The following is a 27,866-nucleotide window of genomic DNA, read 5'->3' as shown; positions in this document are numbered from 1 at the left end:
CATTTGTCACTTTTTTGCACTTGAATCCTCTGACTGAAAGAGGAAGCCGACTGAAGGGGCTGGATATAGTCAGCTACTCCTTATCTCTGACTCCACAAAGCTGTCTGTCTGATTGTGTGATCTTTATAACCCTTTGCTCTATGACCCCACTTCCTCTGCACACCTTTTTTTAATTTAATATGTTTGATCATGTAATAAATACTCTGGATTACAGGTAAAAAAACTTATCAGGGCCCTATTTATACCCAGGCCAAATAAAACATCCCTAAAAGCAGTTTTCATCACATATTTGTAATATGCTGTCGTTATCTCATTTTGATGTCTTTTTGCTTCATTAATGGGTGTAGAGTATTACAGTGGCTAGTGCTGCTGCCAACCAGTACCAGTGACCTGAGTTAGATAACAGCCCAGTCACAGTGTGTCAAGAATTTGTAAATTCAGTTTCTGTCCATTTGAGCTTTCTGAAAGGTGTTTCCTTTTCCTCTGACACCCCAAACATTCAATAAAGCTACTTCCACAATACTACGTTTTCATTTAAAAATTCAGTCACTAGTCTCCATTTTCTCCTTTCGTTCATATTATCCAAGCGTTTTTAACCCCTGAGAACAGTGACTTTTAAAAATAGCCATGTACTTCTGAAACATCCAGCTGGGCACTGCAACGCAAATGAGAGAAAATGTAACCTTTAGAAAAAAACGCAGACTCTAATTGCATTCTGATTTGTTTGTGTTTATTATGCAGCCCTTCCCTGATTGGATTCTGCTTATTACAACATCTCATTCTCATTCTTTATGGAAGAAAAATATATTCCAACATAGAGGACATAGAAGAGTTGCTTTCCATGGCACTTGTGCTGGTTACCTACAAGCATTTAAATTACATTTTGTACAGTTGTAGTGCTGCATACATGAATATTAGCCTCCTCATCCTCCTTCCCAGGCAAGCTACTTGAGGATATTCTTTTCCTGAATACAAATTCATCCGATTTAAGAAGTGAAGGACCTTATAAGTCTATTCTCAATAGTACTTACAATGCCCCTCTAGTCTCCCAGGAAGCACTTCCCAGGCCCTGTCCACACTACTACATTTTAGTTTAAAAATCCATACATTTGGCACTCTGATTAGTACTTTCTGATTAGATCCTGCTCATTACAGCATCTCCTTTGCTGTTTGGTCACCCTTCACAGAAGAAAAATATATTCCAACATAGTGGACATAGAAGAGTTACACTCCATGTCACTTGTTGTGTTGCTTACCTGTATGTATCTAAATTGCATTTTGTACAGTTTAAATGCTGTATCCGTGTGCAAAAGGCAAGTAATTTACTGATCGCTACAGTTTTGCGATAAATCCTGTCGCTGGGGGCATCATTACCTCTTGAAGGATTTTTCTGTCAGTCCGTGCATAGCCAATATGGGTAAATATCTACGTCATACTGCATGAGTTTTCAATTGTTTTACGTTGAATGAAGATACTTTCACAAATAATATCAAAAAGCTAGTCTGAACAGATATCATTTTAATTTAAAATTCTATTTTTAAATGAAAACATAGTAGTGTTGGTGTAGCATTAGTTAATTGGATGTCTAAAATGGCCTTGTGTATTGTGTGTGAATGTACCCTGTAATAGTGTTGGTTCCTGCCACTTGCCATTGCTAGGATTAGGTCACACACCTAACACCTCTGTAATGGATTAATGAAATTTGAAAAACAGATGAATGGACAGAAGTTGACTTATTAGTACAGTAGGACCTGATCCTGATACAGAAATGTTGTTTTAAAAAGAAATTGGCCAGGAGTGTTTATATATATATATATTGTGAATAAGGCGCTATATACGCGCCCGACCCGGCACAGATTCACACTGAGGCACGTGTTAAAATGACACAGACTTCATTTTTCTTCACCTGTGGGGCACGTCTTCCCCGTGAACCCCACAGGCACAACACAATCCCAAAAGCACTTCAGTACAGCACAAACAAACCAATCCTCTGGCACCACACTCCTCCCAGGCAACCTCGTCCTCTTTCCACCTGACTCTGGCCCTGAGTGGTGGTTGCTGTCTCCTTTTATAGTTCACCTGGAAGTGCTCCATGTGCTTGATCACAGAGTTCCGGCTGCACCTCCAGGTGTGATGAATATGCTGCTCATACAAGCTCAGGAGTCCCAAACACAGCACCCCCTGGCGGTGCCTGCGGGACCCAGCAGGGCTGCCCCCAACTCCAATTCCCATGGAGCCCTGCAGGAACCCGAGGTGCTGCTCCAGCCCATGGGGCGGCCATCTAGCATCCAGTGGGAGGTACTGCAATGTCCAAGGCTGCTCCCCCTGAATGTAGTGTGCAGGGGCGACCCGGCTGGGCATGGACGCCAGCTTTCTGCCACAATATATATATATATATATATATATATATATATATATTTATATATACAGGGTGAGTCAAAATTATGTTAACATTTGAAAGGCGAAAACCATTTATTAACAAAACATACTTCATATATAATAATAATAATAATAATAAATTTTATTTATATTGCACTTTATATATATGCAAGATGATTTACAGGAATGTCTCAACCTGTTCGCCATCATGTTCAACACATGTACCATATGTGGCACATAAATTGTCCACAAAAAGTGTATATAAGAATATATATAGCAGTACCTTTAGTATTAACATAATATACAAGATGATTCTAAAGGGTGGGGCCCTGAGTTATGATGTATTACTATCTTAATAATGAAGCAATCCAAGCAAAATAAAGATCACAGTATTCCTGGATAAATGTACAAACTTATTTGTGAATGAACTGGATCACCGTGACATCAGTGAAGGTTGTTTCCAGCAAGACGGGGCATAAGTATGGCACAAATTGAATCATTTTTTGGCAATCGGGTCAGTTCAAAGCCACTATGGTCACCTCATTTCCCGGACTTGTTACCTTTGGATTTCTTCCATTGAGGAGCGCTGGAACAATTACAGTGAAACACTGAACAGGAAATTGCTGCCATCACCATTACAATGCTTGCGGATACCTTTGCCAATAAGGAGCACCGTGTCAATCTGTGTTTGCAAGAAGAAGGTGACCTTTCCCAACACCGAACGTGATTGGATCGTTTATACATCTATCATGGTATTCACTGTATTTATTTAGTTTGTATCATTTCATTATTACATGAGTAACACATCATAACACGGATCCCCACCCATTAGAATCTCCCTGTATTTTTATCTGGATTAAGCCAAAGACCTTTTTAAATGCTGGAATAAAACTCTATGCCCACGAATTATAGCAGTTTCACAAATAATTTTAACCACATAGACAGACACTCCTTTTTTGAAATTGCTTCCTTCAAGTCCAGCCAGGCACATTTTTTGAAAGATAAGGCGGGTCAGGGTAAAGGGTTAGACCTTCAAGAAAATAACAGGAGCCTTTTGCAGAGGTGCTGGCAAAAGAGATAAATGTCATTCTGAGATGAAATTCCACAGATTGCATAGCTTTGTGTTTGAGTAACTCCTTTAAACTTGTAGCTAATAGTGACCTGTGCTACACTGCCAGAAGACTCTGCACATTGCCAAAGTGCCAGGAACAGTTCTTGATATTGGAGATTAGAGCTTCAGTGGACCAGATCTAAAGACTTGACACAGTACAGACATATTGGCTATATATATATATATATATTGTGAAAGCACAACTCAGTGTGCCACTCTAACCAGGAAAACAAAGTGCCAAAGGTCCAAAAAATATGTAAAAATAAGGATTTATTCATCAATTGTATTGGGATGAGCTAAGGGAGAACAAAGTAGCAAGGTGAACGGGAGACAAAATAAACCTGTCCAGCCACATGAAGCTAACCTAATTATCTATTGCACCATTTCTCATCTTTAATAATGCAAGCAATCCACCTTCCTCACTTTATTTGTCACACACCTATTGGTAGCTTTTAGGCCCTGTCTCCTCTAATATGTTTTCATTAAAAAAACATACACATTCACCTTTCATCTACACTACCCTGGTGTTATCAATTCCTGGAAACGGAGACTTCTGGAAATACTCTCAAGAGTTGCATACTTCTGAAAATGATGGCTCAGTTATACAACGTGGACAGGTGAAAATCCAGTTGTTTAAAACACAGACTCGAAGCACACTCTGATTGGTTTGTGCTTATTATTGTGCTTACTTTTGATATACTGTATTAATCCCCAAGAGGAAATTCTCTTTTTTACATACCCCAACTTACTCAGAGTTGTAGGTGCAGAGTGCAGGGTCAGGTTTTTGTACAGCGCCCCTGGAGCAATTGTAGGTTAAGGGCCTTGCTCAAGGGCCCAACAGAGTAGCATTCCTTCTGTCACTGCCGGGATTTGAACCATCCATCCATCCATTGTCCAACCCGCTGAATCCGAACACAGGGTCACGGGGGTCTGCTGGAGCCAATCCCAGCCAACACAGGGCACAAGGCAGGAAACAATCCCAGGCAGGGTGCCAACCCACCGCACCAGCAACCTTCAAGTTACCAGCCCAGATCCTTTAGCCAGAGCTCTGGCCCTTTCTTGCTCATTTTAATTCTAGGCTTTCATTTCAAGCTTCAGTGATTAATCTCCATTTTCACCTTTCATCTACATTACCTCTGCATTTTTAACCCTCGTAGATGCAGACATTTATAAACGCTGTCTATAGCTATATACTTCTGAAAAATCCAGCTGGACACTGCAATGGAAACAGGAGAAAAGGCAGACTCTAATAGTACTCTGATTTGTTTGTTCTTATTACATAGCCCTTATTCCTTGTTTGGTCACCCATCACAGAAGAAAAACATCTCCCAACAAAGCGGACATAGAAGAGTTCTTTCCATAGCACTTGTGCTACTTACCTGAAAGCATCTACATTATGTTTGGTGCACTTTGAATGTTTCATATATGCATACTAGCCTTGGCTCTGAGGCCAGGGATCTGCACTGGGAATCATTAAGGTGCCGGTTCAAATCCCATAAATGCCAGAAGTGATTCCACTCTGATTTCACTCTGAGCAAGGCCCTTAACCTGCAATTGCTCCATCCTGGGTGTGACGTTAACCTACATCCAGCCCTGCAAGCACATCCTCCTCCAAGTGACAGGATTGGTGCTCCAGCCACTGTAAAAAAATCTTCACACTATTACAATCCATTCAAGCTAGTGTGGTGTGGAGTTATCACTTGTTGCACGGCTGCACTTGGGTCCTAAGTTGGGATTCTGAAGTGGTTCGTAATGTGGTGCTATTCCCATGCTCAAATTACTTTCCATGGCATTTCTTGTGTTGCTTACAGGTGTGCATTTTGTACAGTTTGAAAGTTGCATACATGCAGAAAACATAAATAATTTACCAGTCACTACAGTTTCATAATAAATCCTTTGGCCGGTGGCATTATCACCTCTCCAAGGATTTTTTTCACAATATACGCATACCCATTGTATACGAATGTCTATGTCATATGTGATTTTGGTCATTTCAATGTGGGTAGAGATACTTTTGCAGACAATATTAAAATGTCAGTGTGGACAGAAATCATTTTCATTTATAAGGGTGTTTTTAAATGAAAATCTAGCAGTGACGACACAGCCTCGAATTCACTTTGAATGTTGTTTTTGCTTCAAGGTGCATCTACCAGGCTTCCCAGAAACAGGTGCATTTAACACGAATATGTAGAACACTACACACATGTGAACACTGCATAGTCACATAACTGTAAGAATTTCAGTGGAACCTCGGTTCACGAATGTCTCTGAACGCGTACAAAATGGGTTACAATCAAAAAGTTCGCCAAACTTTTGCATCTGTTCACGGCCACACACTCAGTATACAATCAAGCCAGTTTCCCTTTGGTTTGTGCGCGCCAATGATTTCCACACGTGTTCAGTCTCTCCCTGTGCATTCCCTGTGCAGCGAGGGAGAGAGAGAGAGAGAGAGAGAGCGAGAGAGAGGGAGACATACAGACACAGACACACGTGCGAGAGACAGAGACACACACACACACGCACACACACACACACGCGCGTTGTATTTAATGAAGACTTTTTTTTTATTGGATTTTAACCTCCACTTCACTTCTGTTTACAGCGATCGGTTCGTACCGTGCATTGTTTCAATGTTACTTTTCTTGGTGGTTTATTAAATTACAGATTTTTCAAATGTTCATTTTTTTCCCTGTGCGTAAAACTCATTAAAAAAAGCGTTTTTAAGGAGCGGTTCATAGTGCTATAGCGCGAACTCTTGCAGTGTTAGTTTTCTCTGTTGTTCAAGGTTTTCTCAGTGTTATTCAATGTTTTTACATTTAGTTTACTATTACGCTGTGCATTCTATGGTATCATTAACTATGTTTGTGCTTAAAAATCTTTAAAAAAATATATATTTACATACAGTTCGTATGGTCTGGAACGGATTAATTGTATTTACATACAATCCTATGGGGGAAATTACTTCGGGTCACAACCAAATCGGGTTATGACCAGAGTTTTGGAACGAATTACTGTCGTGACCCGAGATGCCACTGTACTCTGTACATGTGACAATCAGAATCCTATAAACCAGTTGGTCTATGTAAATATATCATATGAAAGAACAACCGTGGAATTATTTTCTTGTTTTATTAAGAATGTTGTGTAGGCGTTTATATTTGCTTTTGTACAGATGACTTTTAAGCATTCAAATTATTCCATATTGTAACACAATTAAAATGTAAAAAGTGTAAACGTCGTGGATAATTTTTATAGTCATCTGAAACTGGCTTTGTGGTACTTCAGACTTGTCTAACATTGCTTGATTGCTGTTTTCAAACTTGTTGGGTAGTTTTGACAGTTGTGGATGGAAGCGATAGAGTAGATGATATTTGTCCAGCTCCGCTCCTGATGAAATTTAAGGATCAATCTTATAAAACAAAGCCTTGTAAATGTGATGTGTAATCTGGCTGATCAGGTTTCTTTTGGCGCAGTTCTGTCTCGGTTGTGAGACAAACCTTATCCTAAATATAGACTAATTGCTGTCCCTCCCTGACTCCCACGTTGCTTGGTGGTTTTCTACTAATACCAAGGCTTTTAGACATCTGCCACCTGAAACTATTCAGAACCATGAAAAAAAATGTTAATTTGACAGTGTAGGTCAAAAATGCTCTCTTTGTTTGCTTACTGTTGTGATTAAACTGAAACATTTAACCACTCTTGACTGACGATAGCTTTGGTATCTTTTTGTAACAGTACTTACAACAGTGTGGAAAATAAACAAAGTGAGTAATTAGACCAGGCACTGCCTCGAAACCCTTGTGAAAGATGTGCCCACACCTCCAGTCATTTAAGTAATCACAGAATTTTATACACAATTGGCTGGCCACTGCAGCAAACACCATATTAGGGTGAGACCTTTCTGTATGAATCACAAGATATTGCCGTCTGCATCAAAAAATGGCAACACAAATGAAAAAAAATAAATATGTGGAGCAACCACATAAATATTGCTTATGTTCTTAATAATAGAGCAGTCTGTTAGTTCCAAGTGCGTATTCACCTCTTTGAATCCAAACACATGCAGTTCAGTTGACTGGATGGCCGTGAGGACAGGCGAGTGTGGCTTTATGCTCTGTAATGGACAAGCATCCAATCCAGAATTTGTAGGTTTGGGCTCCTTGCAATGCAGTACTGGCCAAAGCAAGTGTACAAATGTGACTAAAGTGTACAAAACAAACAAAATGGGATGCATTTTTCATTGTAAAAGAGTCTTCGCTTAATGGATATTTTTTTTATCATGATATCAGATCACCTGTGATGTGCACCTAACACAAAAGATACTGGTATAACATCTTAGGTTCTTTTCTTAATGGGGAATACTGTATAAAGAAATGTCAAAAGTAGCCATGTAATTGTCATATTTAACCTCTAACCTGTCTCACTTTCTCCCTTTGTACCCCTCATATTCAATCCGGGTTATCCAAAATGGCAGGCTGCCCTGGGACTGTCTTTTATGTTCACTGCTTAACTTCAAAAAATTATACAAACAATAAAAGATTACACAAAGTGAGCCTTTGTGCCCTTATGGGAGTGCAGCTCGACAAGCACTTGACTACGTTAGTTATCATTAATCGGGTAGAGGTACTGAATTTTTGTTTTTATTTAATAAAATTGTTTACTTACATAATAACTAACAGAAGTAAATAAGCAATACAAAGAATTATACAACCTGGGTGGGTTTGTTTAGCCTTCTTTCAGTCCCAGATAACAGTTCCTAGATGACCCAGTTCTTTTATTGATTATATATTCCTATCAAAAAGTGAAAAGAAAGATTTCTTGCAAGAGGCAGAGCTCCTTGGAAAGTGTCCAGTAGCTAAACAAACAGTAGGCTCAATTTAAATATCCATGGCTCCTCTCAAAGTGTCAGAGAGGCAGAAAATGAACTTAACACTCCATTCTTGCAACAAAGCACCACCTGAACTGAAACAAAAACTGACATGAAAATGTAACTGAGACGAGGTAAATAAAGTGTTTTTTTTTAATTGTTTGAGAAAAATATATAAAAAAACACAACTTTAAAAATAATAATAAATTAACAATCAATGAAGACTCACTAATGTGCTTGTCTTACAGTCTTGTATGTATCTTATCATCCAGTTGACGCTCGGAACCAGCCAACTCTATTTAATTTCAAAAGCAACAGGGGCACGGTGGTGCCCAAACAAAAAGAATGCTGCCAGTCACCTCCAGTTAGCCCTCTGGTGGTCGTTCCGAGTATCAACTGGGTGATAACATGCATACAAGACCGCAAGATCACCCCCCACCCCATCCAGAAAGGGGTGGGTTAGGGTTGATTTCACCATACAGTATTTTTAGTCGACCAATGAGAAACATTTGTACCAAGTTTCATTAAAATAACTCCAGCCGTTTGGACGTGATGCTGGAACATACATACACACAGACATACATTCACTTTTTTATATATAGATTATAATTAAAGGCAGCCACTCTCTCCCCCCACTTTCTCACCCAACTTAAGCACATACACCTGGCTTTCTGTCTGCTACCAAAGTGGCTAACACTTTTACAGTTTCTCAAAACACAGGAACTCTATCGCACAAGCTCAAGGTCCAGCAAAAGCTGCATTAAGCTGCAAACAGACTGGCTGTGTAAAACATTCTAAAGTATTGCTTTGTCTTTCAGTTTTCCCAGAATACACTTCACTTCTGTCCAGTTTGACAATTCTTTCAGGCCTCGGTCATTTACCTGAAATCTGTTAGTTGACAATATTAAAACATCCCCCATACAGATGCTTATTGTATTCAGGAAAAAGTAGTACTCGTGATTTGTGCCTGATTCTAATGTTCTTCTTTTCCTCTTTGCTTTAAAATTATTCCTCCATCCATGCATCATCAGTCCGCCAAATTCAGTTCTGGGTCATGATGTGTCAAAGCATATCTGGTAGGATTGGGATCAAGGCAGGAACCCTGGGCAATATATCAGTCAGTCAGCAGAGTCCATTCATACTCTTGCTCACACCTTGCTAATTGATCATTCTCAGTTAACACAAACATCTTGGTGATGTGTGAAGAAAGTCAAAGCACATGGGGGTAAAATATGCACAAGATGCAAAGAGGATATACAAACTCCACACAGATTGTGCCTGGGTTTTAATTTAGTGTCTCTGTCGCATTGCTGCAGTACCTATGGTGCCAGACTCAAATAGAATTCCTACTCATTATTTGCTTTTTTTCTGTAACACTCAGACATTTTCTACTTCAATTTCTGAGTAATTAGTTTTGCTTTGCAGATATCACCTGGCTCATCTGCGAAACAACCACCTTCAATGTACATAACAAATATAGGCAGAAGAGGCCAGCTGAGCACTTTCTGGCAAGCCGAGATGTTTTGTGTAGTGCCTGTATTTGAGTCCAACTGGCTGCATGTGCTACCATACTGTATTCTCAATTTTTATAACTATTCATTCACTGCAGGATTATGGGGAACTGGGGCTTATTTCAACAGCAGTAAGTACGGTAGTAACCAGCTATTGGATTGCACTCAATACTAATTTACTCACAATAATAACTTAAGACAGTGTCTTATTACATCACCTCTAATCGGAGAGAACGTCAAACCTGGTGACTGCAGGTGTCTATGTCAGATATTAAGACTAGAAATTGAAGGGAATGACAATTTATACAATTCTGGGATGACTTCCTAGTTGTTTCACACTTCTGAAATATTACGTGCTTGACGGTTTTGTGACCACCAGTAACATACTGTAGAGAAGCTTTCCAGGTACAATAAGTCCAGTCGCAATCCTGACCCTATGTCAAGACATCACACAAGACATCAGACAGATGAGACTCTCTTTTGAAAGCGAGATCTAAAACACTGTTCTTCTTTATTCCTCATACCTGCATTATATGATTACGTGAGCGCTCATTGGTTGTCAGCGCAGACATACATACAGCTTCTATAACTTAAGACAAAATCATACCTTACTGGGGGAGTCATATACTGGTTGGACTGTCACTGGGGATGTCAGACTACATACCAGACTACCTTGATCCTCTAAGATTATGTCCAAGTTTGCAAATGAAAATCGCTGGAAAACTCATGCAGTGTGACAGGACCTTTAGATTTGGATGCCTCTCTATTGACTGTGGGACAACAGAGGTCCCAATTGAACAGAAACTACTTCTTCACACTGGGGGTCAACTCAGTGTTGGGACCAAAGCTCTTTGAGGTGAGAACTAGAAACTGTGATTCCTTTTTTACAGAGTGGTGGCTTCCAAATACGAGGGGTGTTCAATTATAAACATAAATTTTCATGCTCTGTTCTTATAAATAGTGCAAGGTAGACCTGACTCATTGGACAAGCGCACACATATGTGAACTTGTCGTTAGTAGTGCTAGCTGCTCTTTCCCCCCCTTCCTGTCAGTAGTAATCAACATGTCGGAGCAGGAGGTACACAGTAGTGTTGCACAGCGTATTATTATTCAATTTTTGACAAATGAAGGAGTCATTCCATCTCAGATTTATTTGAGACTTAAAAAAACAGTTTGGGGAGGAGTGTCTCTTTCTCTCAGTCTAGAGCAGTGGTTCTCAATCTGTGGGGCGGGCCCCCTAGGGGGGGCGCGAAGATGTGAAAAAAAGAAAACAAGAATTGAAAATATGAAAAATACATCTATTGAAACCAAAACAAATTAACTTAAACTACACTCTGATACTAGAAAAATAAATATAGAGTTAGATAAATATTGATAAAAGTTAAGTAGGTATAATAAAATATGCATCTATGATATATCATTAATTAAAAAAGAACAAATTGGTATTAGTGGACTCCTTTCAAAAAAACGTTAGGGGGGCGTGATTAAAACTGTTATGAAAACTCGGGTCGCAAATATTTAAAGGTTGAGAAACGCTGGTCTAGAGTGTATGATTAGTGCAAGTCATTCAGAGAAGGACTATCATCTCTTCGGTCCACTTAAGGAATTTTTAGGAGGGAAGAAATTCAAACTGAATGAGGAGGTTATTAATGCTGTGCAAGAATGGGTCAACATGCAGTTCAACTCTATGGGGATTAAGAAGCTTCCTGAGCACTGGAACAATTTTATTGCAGTGGCAGGAGACTATATAGAAAAATAGTGTGTAAGTCGTTTCACTGTATTCAATAAATAAAGCATAGCTCATAAATTCCTGTTTATATTTGAATGCCCCTCGTACACACAACAGTTAGTGACAAAAATCCTGATGAAGTCACAAACACTGGCTTGATTTTAGAGAGATAAAAGCACAAATCTTCTGAGGACAAACAGTGTTATGAATGCAGGGTTTCATGACTGCTACTTTAACAGACTCTTTTTGACTGTCTGGCAGTGTTAGGCTCAGGCTGCAGTGTTAGTTTTCTCACTTACACTATACATTTCTGACAAAAATATTTTTTCCATGATGTGTGGCTATTCTCCCTCGAGATTAAAAATAAAAATTCTGTAGCCTCTTTTGCATTACCACTCTAAGCTGGATTTTAACCAATGCCACAATACAAGCTGAAGAAAGACTCACTCATATGATCCTAAACCATAGGTGCTTCTCCACAGGCAAGAACTGTAACATAAGTAACTGTAAAAATGAGAGGAGACCTTTCAAATGACACAAGGGTAGAACAAATTGCTCAAGTGACATTCAGAGTGAGTAATACAAACAGGAAACGCGGATAAAAACGCTGCCACACCTGTTTACAACTAGGTGACGTTCATGCCTGATCTTTGACCTCCTATGAATCAAAGGATCAGAAAATGTTTCAGCCATGTTGGCATTGTACTAGCTGGAAAAGTAAGAGGAAATTGCTCTCCAAGTTTTCCAAGCTGGCAGTGAGTTTTTGTCGAAGAAGCACATCTGTACTGTTTAGTCATTGACACACTTTTGCTGACCATTTTCCAAGGCAATACCAATTGCATAGAGCGGAGAGACAACACCAATTACTGAGGGCATATTCAGAGTGCATAAAGCATCTCTGCAGGCATGAGGCACATACAATTATGCTAAAGGGCAAACTCCTGCGTCACATCTTAAACACAGCATATGCTGCCGCATCACAACAATAACTCATAATGGTTATATAAGTTATGATTGTCTACGATGTGTGCATATAAGCATAATAATTGAGAGTGTATGGAAAATCTTGCCATACAGTGGATTCAGACTCCTTTAGTTGTTCACATTTTGTTATGTTGCAGCCTTGGGCTTAAATCATTTAAATTAATTTTTCTTCACATCAAGCAACAATTAATATACCAGATAAAGCAAAAACAGATTTTTTGAAGCATTTACAAATTTATTAAAAAATTAAAAACTCAATCACATTCACACAAGTGTTCAGACCCTTTAAAATGGCACTTGAAATCTGGCTCAAGTGTTTCCCATTCTATTAATTGTCATTGAGATGTTTCTACACCTTATTTGGGGTTCACCTGTGGTCAATTCAATTGACTGGACTTTATTATGAAAGGCACCCACCTGTCTATGGAATGTCCACACATGACAATGTCTGTCAATCTGAAAACCAAGCCATGAGATTGAAGGAATTGCCTGCGGAGCTTAGAGACAGGATTGTGTCCAAGCATAGACCTGAAAAAGGCTACAATAAATACCTACAGCATCCGCGGTTCCCAAGAGCACAGTTGCCTTCACAATTTTTAATGGAAGGAAGTTTGGAACTACCATGACTCTTCCTAGAGCTGGCCACCTGACCAAACTGAGTAATGGTGGGTCAAGAGCCTTTGTAAAAGAGGTGACAAAAACCCAATAGTCACTCTGGATGAGCTCCAGAGAACCTGTGTGAAGATGGGAGAAACTTCCAGAAGGACAATAGTCAATGAAAAACTTCATTGAGTGGCTAAACCAGAAGACTTACCTCAGTTAAAGACACATGAATGCCATTTGGTGTTTGCAAAAAGTCACCTAAACAATTCTCAAACTGTGTGACACAAGATTCTCTGGTCTGATTAAAGCAAAATTAGTATTATATCTGGAGGAAAACTGGCGCCCCTCATCACCTGTGCAGTTCCAAAGTTAAGTCCTTATGGTGGCACCATCAAACCGAGTGGAACACTCTGAACCTCAGAGAGGGCTGAAGGTTTACCTTCTGACTGGAAAATGATACAGGGTAGATAGATAGATAGATAGATAGATAGATAGATAGATAGATAGATAGATAGATAGATAGATAGATAGATAGATAGATAGATAGATAGATAGATAGATAGATAGATAGATAGATAGATAGATAGATAGATAGATAGATAGATAGATAGATAGATAGATAGATAGATAGATAGATAGATAGATAGATAGATTTTATTTGCCCACAAACCAATACAACACAGAAATGGCTTAGGGACAATTCTGTGAATGTCTTTGAGTTGCTCTACCAGAAGCCAGACTTGAACTCAATAAAACATCTCAGGAAGAACCAGAGAATTGCTGTCCACCAAAAGTTTTGATCCAACCTGACAGAGCTTGAGAAGATTCTGCAAATAGTAATGGCAGAAAAAACTTAAATTCAGGTGTATGACGCTTGTCATGTCATGCCCAAGAAAACTCCAGACTGTAATTGTTGTCAAAAGGGATTCAATGAAGTTCTGAGTAGAGGGTCTGAATACTTAAGTCAATGTGATATTTCAGTTTTTTATTTGAATATTGTTTAATGAGAGAAAAATGAATTTAAATAATTTTAGTACAAGACTGCAACATAACAAAATGTGCAAAAACTGAAAGCGTCTGAATATTTTCAGAATACATAGTATATACCAGAAGTACTCAACTCTGGTCTTAAAGGCCCACAGTGGCTACGGGTTTTCATTCCAACCAGTTTTGTAATTTGAAGCCAGGCCTATACACGTCTTGTTTAATTTTTTCAATGCAGACAGCAAAGTTTTGTTGACACGAAGCTTTATATTTACTTGTGATATTTACCCCTTGATATTTAAACTGACCTTCTAAGTATAAAAGGGAAGGTGTCCGGTCTAATATTTTGTGCTAGAGAGTTCACTGGGAAAAGCACACTTTTATTCAAAATGATTTTGAGTCCAGATACCCTTTGCAAATCTACTAGTGCTATTAGGATTGCTGGCACAGAATTTTGTAGGTCGGATATATAGAGTACCATTTCATCTGCATTTAGTATATAGTTTCTGTTCAAGTCCTCCTCTGATAATCCCCTTCATGTTTGATGCATTTTAAAAGTATACAGCCAATGGCTCAATGGCAATTGCAAAGAGCAATGGTGACAGGGGGAATCCTTTGTCGAATACCGCATTCTTGTTTGAAGTACAATGAAATGATGTTGTTAATACAGGATTAAAACACTTAGAGATTTGTACATAGATAATGTCTTTGCATCCTACGAACAATTAAGCTTCAAAGGCCAGAGCCTTTCCTGGCAGCCTTGGACACAAGGCAAGGGCCAGTCCTGAATGGGATGTTAATCTGTTTTAGGACACACACACTCACACATCCAATTGTATTCTCTCAGTTTAGTACTAGTTTAAAATGTACTAGTTTAAAGGCTTTGGCAAAGAAACTGGATTGCCTGATGAATACTGATGCAGACATGGGGAGAACTTACAGATTCCACAGTGCGACTTAGTTGTTGTAAATTTGTTTACCTTTATCAAAATTTTTGATTAATTTATAGTAGTACTCCCAATAACACCCATGGTCATACAGTCGTATTCCTGGTATGCTGAAGAGTTAAAGCTGTAAGCAATGAGGAGAGATTGTGAAACATCATATCACACAGCCTGTCCCATGATTTCTACACAAACTCACATTTATCTTTCTCTGCCCGCACAAATGGATATGGAATTGATTGCTCTCCATTTGCTACTCATTCCATTCCTGTGAAGTAGTTTTGGCATCTTGCTAGATTACGAGGAATCAAGTGACAAAGTGCTTATCCAGTAATTCTAAAATCTTTTCCTGTCTGACCATATCTGAAAGGTCACTTGACTACTATCTTTCAGGCTTTAAGTTAAACTTTTTTGTAAAGATTAGCAATGCCTTTGAATTGATTTCCATTAATGAGTTAATCAGAAACCTCACTTTAGCTGCCAGTAGTATTAGAATATAATGAATCAGTGAATCAGTGAGCAGTTGTCTCACCTCATGGCTCTGTGGTCACTGGGTCAGTTGCTGGCACAGCCCTCTGTAAAGTTTGCATATCCCTTGTTTTTCACTTGGTTTTTGAAAAGTTAACCTTATTTCCTTCTATGTCCCGAAGACAAATGAAAACAGCCTAACACAACTATCTGGACTGAAGTAAGAATGTGTGTGAAAGAACGAGTGAGCCCAGGACTGGACTGTATTAGTCCTTGCTTTGCACTTGCTGATCTAAGGACAGTCTGCATCTCTCTCTCTGGATATGGGTTGTTTTAAATCAAAGGCTGGTCATTGTCATAGTTTTATGTATATTTAATACATTAGGAGCAGAGACTCATCCATTTTTATGCAGTAAATGAATATGCACTTTCATTATTTAATTAACTTCTGTAGAGAGTCACAAGATATATTTGAGCTTTGCCTGGTCAGGCATTAAAGCTCTATTTGGGCAACACTAATCAAAAAAATAATAAGGGAAAGCTTATAGTTTAATCTCCATCATGTAGCTAATGGTTTTAATGAATTTTAATAATGATATTAGCAGACTAGTTTTAGGAATCTTAAAAGGGACAGTTTTAGAAATATATTATAGGGCAAGAATATACTCAATAGCTTGGTGTAGATTGTACATAGCAAACTAAGTGGATGGGCAGATAACTGAGAATGAGTTAAATTGTTATGGAGGGACTTTCTTGGATAGATTTGTGTCAGATGAAATTGAATGAAAGTAATTGTAAGTATTATACATTGAAACTAGAAATGTTTTGATGATTTGAATACACAATGGGCGGTCTGAAACTTGAAAGAACACCTTAGGAGAAGGATCTAGAAGTCATAGTGGACTCATTATTATTTATATCCAGGCAGTGTGCAGTAACAATCAAGAAAGATAACGTAGATTAGGGGTGGCACAGTGGCGCAGTGGGTAGTGCTGCTGCCTCGCAGTTAGGAGACCCGGGTTCACTTCCCGGGTCCTCCCTGCGTGGAGTTTGCATGTTCTCCCCGTGTCTGCGTGGGTTTCCTCCGGGTGCTCGGGTTTCCTCCCACAGTCCAAAAACATGCAGGTTAGGTGCATTGGCGATCCTAAATTGTCCCCTAGTGTGTGCTTGGTGTGTGTGTGTGCCCTGTGGTAGGCTGGCACCCTGCCCAGGGTTTGTTTCCTGCCTTATGCCCTGTGTTGGCTGGGATTGGCTCCCGCAGACCCCTATGACCCTCTAGTTAGGATATAGCAGGTTGAATAATGGATGGATAGATTAGATTAGATTACATTAGATTACATAAACTGTATTCATCCCAAGGAGAAATTTAGATGCATACTGCATTATTAGGATCATGTTTGGTTACATAACTGTATCATGATGTGCATAGTACAAGTCAAAGGAGGTTAAGCTTATGTCAATTTCTATGTTAATTAGTGTTCTCTTATTTTAATTCTTATTTAGTCTTTTTTCTCTTTTTTCATCATGTAAATCACTTTGAGCTACATTATTTGTATGAAAATGTGCTATATAAATAAATGTTGTTGTTATGTAATGCACAAGTGAGGCCACACCTGGAGTACTGTGTTCAGTTTTGGTCTCCATATTACAAAATAGACTTAGCAGTGCTAGAAAGAGTCCAGAGAAGAGAACGACTGGATTGATTCTGGAACTAACAGATATGAAATATGAGGACAGACTGAAGGAGATTAACTTTTCCAGTTTAATCATGTTCTGTCCTGATCTTCATTTTATTATCGTTTAAAATTATGAAGGGAATTAGTACAGTAGATCCTAGTTGTTACTTTAAAATAAACTCTACAATAAGGACACAGGGACACAGCTGGAAACTTGCTAAGGGCCAATTTTGATTACATCTTGCCTGAAGAAGGGGCCTGAGTTGCCTCGAAAGCTTGCATATTGTAATCTTTTTAGTTAGCCAATAAAAGGTGTCATTTTGCTTGGCTTTTCTCTACATTCATAATGGCTAACACGGTACAACACCCTAGTACTGCAAAAATGTTAGAAAGTGTTTCCTTCACACAAAGAACCAGAGACACAAGAAGTAAATTACCAAGTAATGTGATGGAGTATTTTAGGAGCCCTCAAATCTTGGGGTGATATTATTTTGGAGAATCTAGGTGAATAGGATGGATGGACTTGTTGGACTGCATGGCCTGTTCTCGTCACAGTTTTTCTACTGGATTTTGATCAAAGTGTACTTTGTATAGTTTTGGTTTCCATATTGCAAAAAGACGTAGCAGCACTAGAGAAATTCCAAAGATGAGCAACTAGGTTGATTCTGGGACTAAGAGACTTAAGCCATGAGTAGAATTTGAAGGAGATGAACCTTTTTAGGTTAAGAAAATGAAGAGGAATTATGACTGAAGTGTTTAAAATAATGAAAGGACAGCGGATCTCCTGTGTTAATTGTGATAGTGGATCTCATTTTTTGCTTTAAAATACATTCTGCAACAAGAACACAGGGACACAGTTGGAAATTTGATAAGGAAAGATTTTGCACAAATTTTAGTTTTATTTTCATGCAAAGAATCATTGACACATGGATTAATTTACCTAGGACTTTATAGACGTTTGAATCTGAGCTTGATGTTATTTTGGACAATCTAGGTGAACAGGATGGACGAGCTTGTTGGGCTGAATAACCTGTTCTTGTCACAACTGTTCTAAAGTGAAGTTAAAAAGCAAATAATAGTCCACAGCTGCATTGTATTTCTTAAGAACATAAATGGATCCTTTCCTGTGGCAGATTTTGTAATGAGCTTATTTTAAATAATATTTTCAGGTTGCCTTTAGAAGAGCAGTAGACTAAAATTCTGTGAAAACAATCTGTATGAATTCCCATGGTTGACAATTGCCCAAAATCTTTTAGAGACTTCTGGCTAGTAGCCCTTTAATGAGCAGTGACATCATTAGAAATTTACAAAGAGGAAACTGAAAGAGAAAATGCAGTTTATTAGATGAGCTTCACTTTGCTTAACAGGAAAGAAACACAAAATAACGGACTAGAGAACATAGCTGTTACTTCTTTCACCTTTTGTCATCAGCTTTTCATATTACTGTTTCCTACCTAATTCCAGAATTGTTAACTGTTTTATTCCTTTTTGGATGCACAATGATGCAGCCCTTCACTAAACGTATGGCAGTTAGAGCTTGAATGCCTCATTGAGACTGCGCTTTTATCTTTAGCCAAGTCAGAGGTGTGATTGAGGAGAGTTGTTTTAGTTTGTTGTAATAGTTCTTGAGCTTCTGTAATAACAAATAAAATACTATCTATCTATCTATCTATCTATCTATCTATCTATCTATCTATCTATCTATCTATCTATCTATCTATCTATCTATCTGTCTGTCTGTCTGTCTGTCTGTCTGTCTGTCTGTCTGTCTGTCTGTCTGTCTGTCTGTCTGTCTGTCTGTCTATCTATCTATCTATCTATCTATCTATCTATCTATCTATCTATCTATAGGATGAAACAAGAGTGAAATATTATGACAAAATAATTGAGACCTAACAGGCAAAGCTGTGTGAACTCCTTAGCAAATAAACACTGTAGACAATAAAATTTATCCTCATAGGCTCAACTAATACGACAATCCAAATTCCACATTCACGTTGCTGCAGATAAAATGAAATTGGTTCAAATATTCCATCTTAAACCATCTTGTTGAGGTTTATTCCTGGTTTATCTCAGGTGCAGACCTGAATGTCTGGTCTCTACTGACATCATTCTTGATAATCATTGGTTGAGATTTTTTACTGTATAAGGTTACATTCTCAGAGCAGCTTAATCCAGTTTAGAGTCATGGGGAGCCCAGGCCTATCCTAGGCAGAAGCTAACCCTTGTTGCAGTGCCAGTCCATCATGGGGTCTGCTTATGCTCATACTCATATTCACTTTACCATGGGGCCAGTTCAGAATTACCAGTCAATTTAATACGCATGGCTTTGGGCAGGTGAGTAGAAGCTACATGCAGATAGCAACCCAGCATGGAATTTAAGCAGAGGACATTGCGGACATGACACAATGGCACTAACCACTGGACCGTGGTGCTGCTTCTTAATCGTTTAGGTTGAATTACTTTTCGATTTTGTCAATGCTGGAATCCTTTTTTTTTTTATCCAGTACAGTTGTATTTACAATTACATGTTCTCATATGTGTTTGTATGCTGGATGCAGTGTGCAGTCTTTTATGTGAGGTCTTAGTTTGCCTAAAATAGCCCTCTAGCAAATCAAATTTCCATCTCAAGATGACAAAAAAATAGACAATTTGATAAAGCCATAATGGATTAATCCTGTTTAAAAAATAAATGGGTAACACTTTGGTTTAGGTACTGCAAAAACGCATCTATTATTCATAGGCTGTAATGTAACAAGACCTTAACAAAAGCTTCTTTTGGTCTTAACACTTACAAAGTATCAGTAAAGTGCTTATTCATCTCTTTGCATTGTAGCATATTAAGAGCCTTTGACAAAATTACTTGTGAATATGAAGGATTCACAGGTCTTATAATGAAGCATGCAATATCAAGAGAAATCCGTCTCACTTAAGTGGCCTGTGACCATTCCAAAGTGAAGTTATTTTAGTAGATCACACTGCAGAGATAAATAACTATGCTTTGTAAGTGCCATTAAAGCCAAAAGAAGCCTTTGTTAAGGTCTTGTTGCATAACAGCATATGAGTAACAGATACATTTTTTGCAGCACCTAAATTAAAGAGTTACCAATACAGGGATGGACAAAAGTATTAGGCTAAATCCACACTACTGTGTTTTCATTTAAAAATGGTGTTTTTAAATGAAGACAATCTCCATCTACACTAGCATTTTCACATCCCTTACAAAAGTGTCTCCAGTCACACTAAAATAACCGAACTGACGTAGACATTCACTTGCACTGGGCATGCGCGCGTCAGGCGGGATATCCTTGAAGGGATAGTAATGCCGACCGCCACGGGGTTTATCGAAAAATTATAGCAATCTGTATTTTATTTGCTTTTTGTGCAAGTATGCAGCATTCAAACTGTACACAATGCAATTTTAATGTATGTATGTATGCAGCACAACAAGCACCAGAGAAAGCAACTCTTCTGTGTGTGCCATGTTGGAATATAATTTTCTCCATTCACTGCAAAAATGCATATGCAAAAACTAGACCAAAAAACTTTAAATGGGATTTGTTTTGCTTTTATTTAGCAAATGAATCTGCCAGTGGGGTGCACAAAATTTACTTGACAAGATTTCTTAAAAGTAAGCTAAATAATCATAAATATAATTTTTTTGATAAGTCAATAATTCTTACAATAGGAAAACAAGATTTAATGTCATGATATAAATACTTTTTACTTGCTTAGATTTCATTGCACTGTGAACAATTAGAGAATGAGATGTTGTAATAAGTAGAATCCAATTAGGGAAGGTCTACGTAATAAACAGAAGCAACGTGTGTTTTAAGAAATCTGCAAGTTTACCCAACCACATGAGCTGGTTGTTTCAGAAGTAGACGGGCTCTGGAGTGCGTTTTCTAAAGTCTCCATTTTCTTGGCTTAGAAATGCCAGGGTAGTGTGTATGAAATTTGATAACTTGGGCTAATGTCTGCATTTTTAAATGAAAATGTAGTGTGAACATAACCTTAGGCCGAGTTTATACTTCACGTGACGTAATGCATGCTCCAGGGGACGCTCCTGCTACGCAAGTGTTGTACTGTTTATACTTGCACGCGTACTTTATGTAAATCTGGAGGAATCCACTAGGTGGCAGTGCGAGATATTATCACGGTGAGAACAGGTTCGGCTTCTCTGTGTTGTGAATTGCCTGGAACAAAAATTAAATTCCAATGACACCTTACTGCAATATCTCTGAAAAGGATGTTTAATGATTAAATCCATCAATCCAGGGATGTGGCCATTCCAGCTAGCATTGAGCACGAGGCTGAAACAATCTCTAGATGGGGCATCAGCTCATCGCAAGGTGAATACAAGCACACACATACACGCTGGCGTCATTTTAGTGTCACCAAATCTGTATACCTTTGGAAGGAAACCGGAGCACACTGTGGAAACCCACCAGGAAAACATGTAAACTCCAGGCAGGGAATACCAGCGATGGGACTCCCTGCAATACAGCAGTGCTACCGCTCTGCCACCATGCCACCCCCATGTGTGTAAATATTAACAGTGTTCTTTATTTAAATGAAATTAACGATTTATCTGTAAAATGTAACATTCATACTTTAATGCATTTCATCATGAAAGTGATATCAAGTATGTGTAACCCCCTTGCACCACCCTTCCTTTATCTGTATGCAAGGCCCTGAGCTCTTTATAATAGTGTCGCCACCTCTGTTGTTGGTGGGTACACTATCGCCCACCTTCAGCCTTATAATATATAATCAAATCACTGTTACTCAAATATAGAAAAAAAACTCTCTTTACTAAATTGAAACGTGAACAGTTTTCCAAACTTGATTAATTACAAATATATACACTATACATAAATCACAAACAATAACTTATTTATAACTATACGTATATTATGAGTCTGAAACTACTACTGGTGAGCTCATCCGGACTTATTTCCACAGTCAGTGAATATTACTCACTCCGTTGAGGGCCCCAAACGTAGCTCGGGTACCTCCTTTGGGCCTCCCGTCTCCCTCTTTACTTGCTGATCACCATTTCTGCACTTGTGTCCTGCCTGGCATCTTTCCCTTTATCCACCAACTCTTCTTTTTGTTTTAGCCGTTTGCTACATTTAGTTCCTCGTTCTTTCTCTCCATCTTGTTTCGGCGTTTTGCCTCAACAGCGTCTCTCTTTTACTCTTTCATTCTGTCCGTCTTGTTTTGGCGCTTTGCCTCAACAGCGCCTTTCTTTTCTCTTTCGTTCTTTCCATCTTGTCTCAGCGTGCTGCCTCAACAGCAACTCTCTTCTCGTTCTGTCCATCTTGTTTTGGCATGCTACCTGAAACTTTCTCTCTTCTGGTTTCGGTGTTTTGCCTGAAACTCTCTTTTCTTCTGGTTTCGGCGTTTTGCCTGAAACTCTACGAACTATCTTACATCTCTTGTTTAACTAACTTATCTTATCTTCCCCCCGACCAATCCGAGGACACCTACATATATACTCAACCTTACCCAACCCCCACAACTTGTATCCCAATTCTTTCAATAAACTTTATTAACACCAATATCGCATTCAGGTATTCCCTTTTTTTTTCTTTTAAACCTAGCCCGGGTTACATATAAATCTAAGAATTCTAAATGTGCAGAGAGTTGGAATATCATACATTTAATATTTTCTGTGTGGCAATGTATTGCTGTTTGCCACTGCTGTCAGGACAGGAGGAAGCCCCAGAAAAAAAAGACGGCACAAAAGATGGTATGTGAGACTTTTAAAATTTATTGTGTCATTATGATCGGGAATATGCGACTCTTGAATATAAAAGCACCAGGAATACATCTGTATGTCGGCATTTTGCTTCACCACATCGAACCATTCATCAAACATCGAAGCGCACACATCGATCCTACTAGGATCCGCATAGCGGTTTTCTGTCACATGTAAACAGAGACTCTGATATTACGTTACGTTACTTTTATCACACTGCGCCCCCCGACTTTTTGCTGGTACTGCAACTCGCGCACGCGTCTCATTAATTTCTGAGGATCTGCTCAGAGGACGCGTCAAATGAACGCTGGGAACGTGTGGCAGTCATGATGCGCGTACACATTCTGAGCGTGAACTATAAACGAGTCCTTAGTCATCTCAAAGGTGACAACAGCAGGCTTGGTTAGTTTAGACATTCTTCTAAAGAGCCCAGTCATTTACTCTACCTAACGATGACAGGAAAGTGTGGACCTACATGGCAGAGTCAGCATTATCTGTTCTTTACTGGTGCTGCTGATGGAATGAACACAATATTGAATATTTCAGTTTAACACCATTTTATAATCTGCATTGCTCTGGTGGCCTGGTCTCCTGCCCTACCTTGATTTCTGTGGCCAGTGCTGCCAGGGTAGGTTCTGGCTCTCCATGACCCAGTATTGGTAACAGGGTGGCTAGATGTATAGGTCAGGGTGGTAACGTAAAAAAAGATTTTGGTGGGCTCTGTTCCTTTGATGCTAATGCAATGACAGGATTAGCCAAAGGGTGTCTGATTGATCTTCAGTAGGCTTTAATCCATCTCACAAGTGAGGGAAGGTACAAAGATATATATTTTTGCACCAGGCTCGGATTATTGTGCTGGTGTTCATATGATATTATTTTTTTTAAATCTGTGATAAACCATTCGGCTCATGTAATGGATCAGCATTCAGCTGTTTAAATTGCTCATAAACTGGTTTTTCAGGAACAAAAATTTGAGAAACTCTTATTTTGGTGCATTTGATAAAGCTCCTTTCTGGAGGCAAAGGTTTAATTTTTCATATCCTTAACATTTCTAAGTTTAACATGTTGTGCAAGGGGCCAAATCCTTCTTTTTTTTAGCAAATAAGAATAGTGGAACAGGTGGAGGCAGGTGTGCACGCATGTTTGTGTGTGCGCCTTGGACTGGTCACACAGGTAATTCTGGCAGGAGGCCAGGCCAAGGATTCCAACAACATTGAGTCACGAGGGCTGACAGCTATCTCTACACCGCCAAGACACGCTGAGCACACAGACGCACACGCACGCACACTGAGGCTGAGCTCTTCTCTGGCGCATTCCCCTCGCACTGGTTGACAGAGACAGACAGCAGAATAGGAACTGAGAGGTGATGGCCACTGCTCTCTGCACTCGGGTTATCTCACTAATGGCTTTTAAAAGCTCAGCATTGTATTTGCTACATCATTCAGCCTTCTTTTGTAGGTCTGGAAATGGATTCTAATACAGGAAGAGCAAGAGGGAAGAAAGATCCTGCTGTTGTTTTTTTCACTGCTACTCTGGAGATCAAATAATTTGGATTTCTGTTTTTATTCTATGGCTCCCTGCTGCTAGATGAGAAGGAGGAAGTTGTTTTGGGAAGCATACCTCTGCTGAGTTTTCGAATTTCTACAGTTCAGTCTTCAGACAACATCACCCGGAAACACGCTTTTAAGGTCAGTCTTCTATGATGTCCAAATCAGCACTGGGTTCTTCAAAGGTTTAGGGTGCGGAGTGGGAGGAATGATGGAGGGATGGTATTTTAAGAAATGATGTATTTACCTGTCCATTGGTGTGTTTAATAAATTGTGTCTGGATGGGGGCACAGCAGTTAGCACCGCTGTCACAAAGCCCTAGTTTGCTGCGTGTGTGGAGCTTATGCATTCATCTCCTGTCCGTCCACTCACCAAAACACAATGATGACAAAGTGACAGTTATGGGTGTGTGATCGCGGAGTCGCACCTATAGTCGATACCTGTCATACTCCCAATTACGTGTTACTTTCTTCTTATTTGGAATAAATTTGATAGTAGGCACTCACAATTAGATTAATATTATCTAGCTTGTTTGAATTTGACATTCAGTTCAGCTTCTTGGGAGTGGCAACATTTTAGAATAAATGGTTTTCAATCAAGGTTGAGGTCAGTGACCAGAACAGCAATGTTTATAATATAGCCATTTTCCCAGAGGTCATAGGTGCCAGGATAGTCTCTGGTTTGCCATAAGAAACCATCCATCCATTTGTTTTTAACATGCTTATTCAAATACAGGGTCACTGAGGCCAGAGGCTATCTGAACATCAGTGACACAAGACAGAAACCAGCTCTGGATCTGAACGGTTGTCCATTGTAGGTCAGCAATGTACACAGCCACCCTCACCCTAGAAGTTTATAGCAAACATCTTTTTGGCATGTTGGAGGAAACAGGTAGAGACAGGAAGAGTACATAAACTTTACACACATGTACTGTAGACAGGACATACACAATGTAAATTTGGTTTCTTTTTTATTCATTTGCTAAAAAAATTCCTCTGGTAAGTAAAAAAAACGAAAGATGTCCTGTACATATTTGCACACATTACTAAATTTAGCCCCCTGTTAATCTGGATCAGTCCAAGCTTTATTCAGTCAGTGTCAGTGCATCAGGTCTGCCTAGCAAGACTGAGATCTGTCCTGAAATTGTAGCCCCTCCGTTTACCTTTTTAAACTCATAGCTATTGATGATGAAAAAGCAGTGAAAGAGTTAGCCCATCCGAGTGCAACTTGTAAATTATTAAATGAACTCCCGGGTCTTGTTGGATGCACACACTTAGTGATATTAACTTTAGGATGGCGCATTGCTTGTACAATTCATTTATGAGTCTTTACATTTTCCTCTTTCTAATACTTATAACTATTTGGGTTTTGTCAAAGGACATCCCAAAAGCCAAAAGCAGCAATAATAACATGAATGCCACAATCATTATTTTAGAGCCACTCTGCATTCTCTTTCTGACACATTGGCTCCTGCTACCATCTAGCAGAAACATCTGGTTTGACTTAAAGGCATAGTGGCTTCATTTTTCATATTCCTCACTTTAGCCCATTGCATTGAAATTAAATGTCACGGGAGTGAGAGGGTCCCCTAAAAACGCACATCATCCCCTGGAATGCCGATGAAAGTCTTTAGAGCTGCACAGCATGTGTTAGCTGAAGATATTTGAGACCAGTCCGCCAAACTGCATGTCAGTTCCCACTCATGTTTTTTTAATCTATCGAAAGTTTTTCCTCAACAATAGGCAAACAAGTGGAAGGATCCCCTTTCACCCTAGGGGCGGCATGATGGCACAGTGGTTAGGGTTACACTCTGCCTGATCCAGATTTCTGGGTTTGAATTAGGCTTTAGTTTCATCCCACGTATCTATGGAAGTGTCTTTTAGGCGTGTTGTTGACTGCAAATCAACCTGGTGGGTTGTTTGTAAGAACGCACCCTGAGATTGACTGGCTCCCATTTGATAGCTGAGTTCAGTCTTGTTCTAAATCCTGCCAAGATAGGCTCTGGCTCCACACAATTCCATAATGAAAATGTATATTATTATAATGAATGACTCTAGACTTCATTGTTACCAAAAACTTCCCAAGCTGTGGTCCACAGACTGAAACAGGACTTGTCATTGGGGCACAGAGTATAAGAGAAATTAAAAAATAATGCACATTGTATAGATTGGCATGGCGGTGCAGTGCTTAGTGCTGCTTCCTCATATTCAGATCCTGGCCTTGTCACAGTTTCTATGGATTTTGCTTGTCATCCCAGTGTCCACTTTAGTTTTGTTTGAGGAGTCTGGCTTCCTATTATATATCAGAGATGTCTGATTGATTGACTAGTCTAAACTTTTCAGGTCAGTATGACATTATCCTGCGATGAATGAGTACACAGTCGACTGCTTATTCTTGCTTTATATATAAATAGAAATCACATGGACTTCCGATCCTCCCAAGATCAAGATTCCAACTCCAAATTTACGAGTGCCAGTAGGATGCCCGGAACTATCATTCTTCTTCTTCTTATCACGTAATCAGCTTCTGCAATTTGCTTCACACTCTGCAGATGTTGCTGCTCTTCTTCTTTATTCTGCCATGTCACACCTTCTTCATCAGTTTGCCTATGCAGTTTACCATATGAAAGACAAAAACCCTGATAGCTTCACAGAGATTACTGCTAACCACTTTTTCTGTTTTCCAACAGATTATGCACATCAGATGCCAGGGCTGTCATTCTTCTTCTCCCTATCACGTAATCAGATTCTGAAGTTTGCCATGTCACTTTCTCCATCAGTCTGCCTATGCACGTTGCCATATGAAAGACACAGACCCCAATAACTTTGTGGCCGTTGCTACTAACTACATTTAGCATTTACTGGCAGATTGTGCACAGAGCTGGGGTTATTCCTCTTCACCTTCCTATCACTTAGTCAGCTTCTCCAAATGGCTACATACTCAGCAGATGTCGCTGCACTTCTTTTTCTCTTTGCTGTGTCACTTTCTCGATACCATACAGTCTGGCATAAGACATGAACCCTGATCTGTTCACAATGTTGCCTCCAGCCACATTTGCTTCACCAGTACGTATCAGGTCATAAGCATTTGATTTAGTCCAAGATGGAGGTTCTATCTCTAATGATTTGTGGGTAATCATGTGACAGACAGATACAACTCTTAGCATTTTATATAAATAGATGTGTCCCCTCTTTGAGGTCCCCTTACAGCAGGTTTGAAAAAATGCTTTAAAAAATGAATGAATGAATAGTTATTATAAACACACTAATTTATTGTTTACATACCAATTTGCCCAAAGT

The 27,866-nt window shown here is 39.1% G+C and overlaps 1 protein-coding gene across 1 annotated transcript in view; it reads left to right on the top strand.

Moving 5' to 3' along the window:
• Window positions 1–27,866, top strand: part of plekha6 (pleckstrin homology domain containing, family A member 6) — a 128,050-nt gene that overhangs the window by 23,997 nt on the left and 76,187 nt on the right. Inside the window, 1 exon segment of the mRNA XM_051925151.1 lies at window positions 24,608–24,708. Coding sequence (XP_051781111.1) covers window positions 24,608–24,708 — 101 coding nt within the window.

Source organism: Erpetoichthys calabaricus, chromosome 3 (genome assembly GCF_900747795.2).
Source record: "Erpetoichthys calabaricus chromosome 3, fErpCal1.3, whole genome shotgun sequence".
Lineage (NCBI taxonomy): Eukaryota > Metazoa > Chordata > Cladistia > Polypteriformes > Polypteridae > Erpetoichthys > Erpetoichthys calabaricus.
The sequence above is the reverse complement of the archived record's forward strand: the minus strand, read 5'-3'. Positions and strand labels throughout refer to the sequence as shown.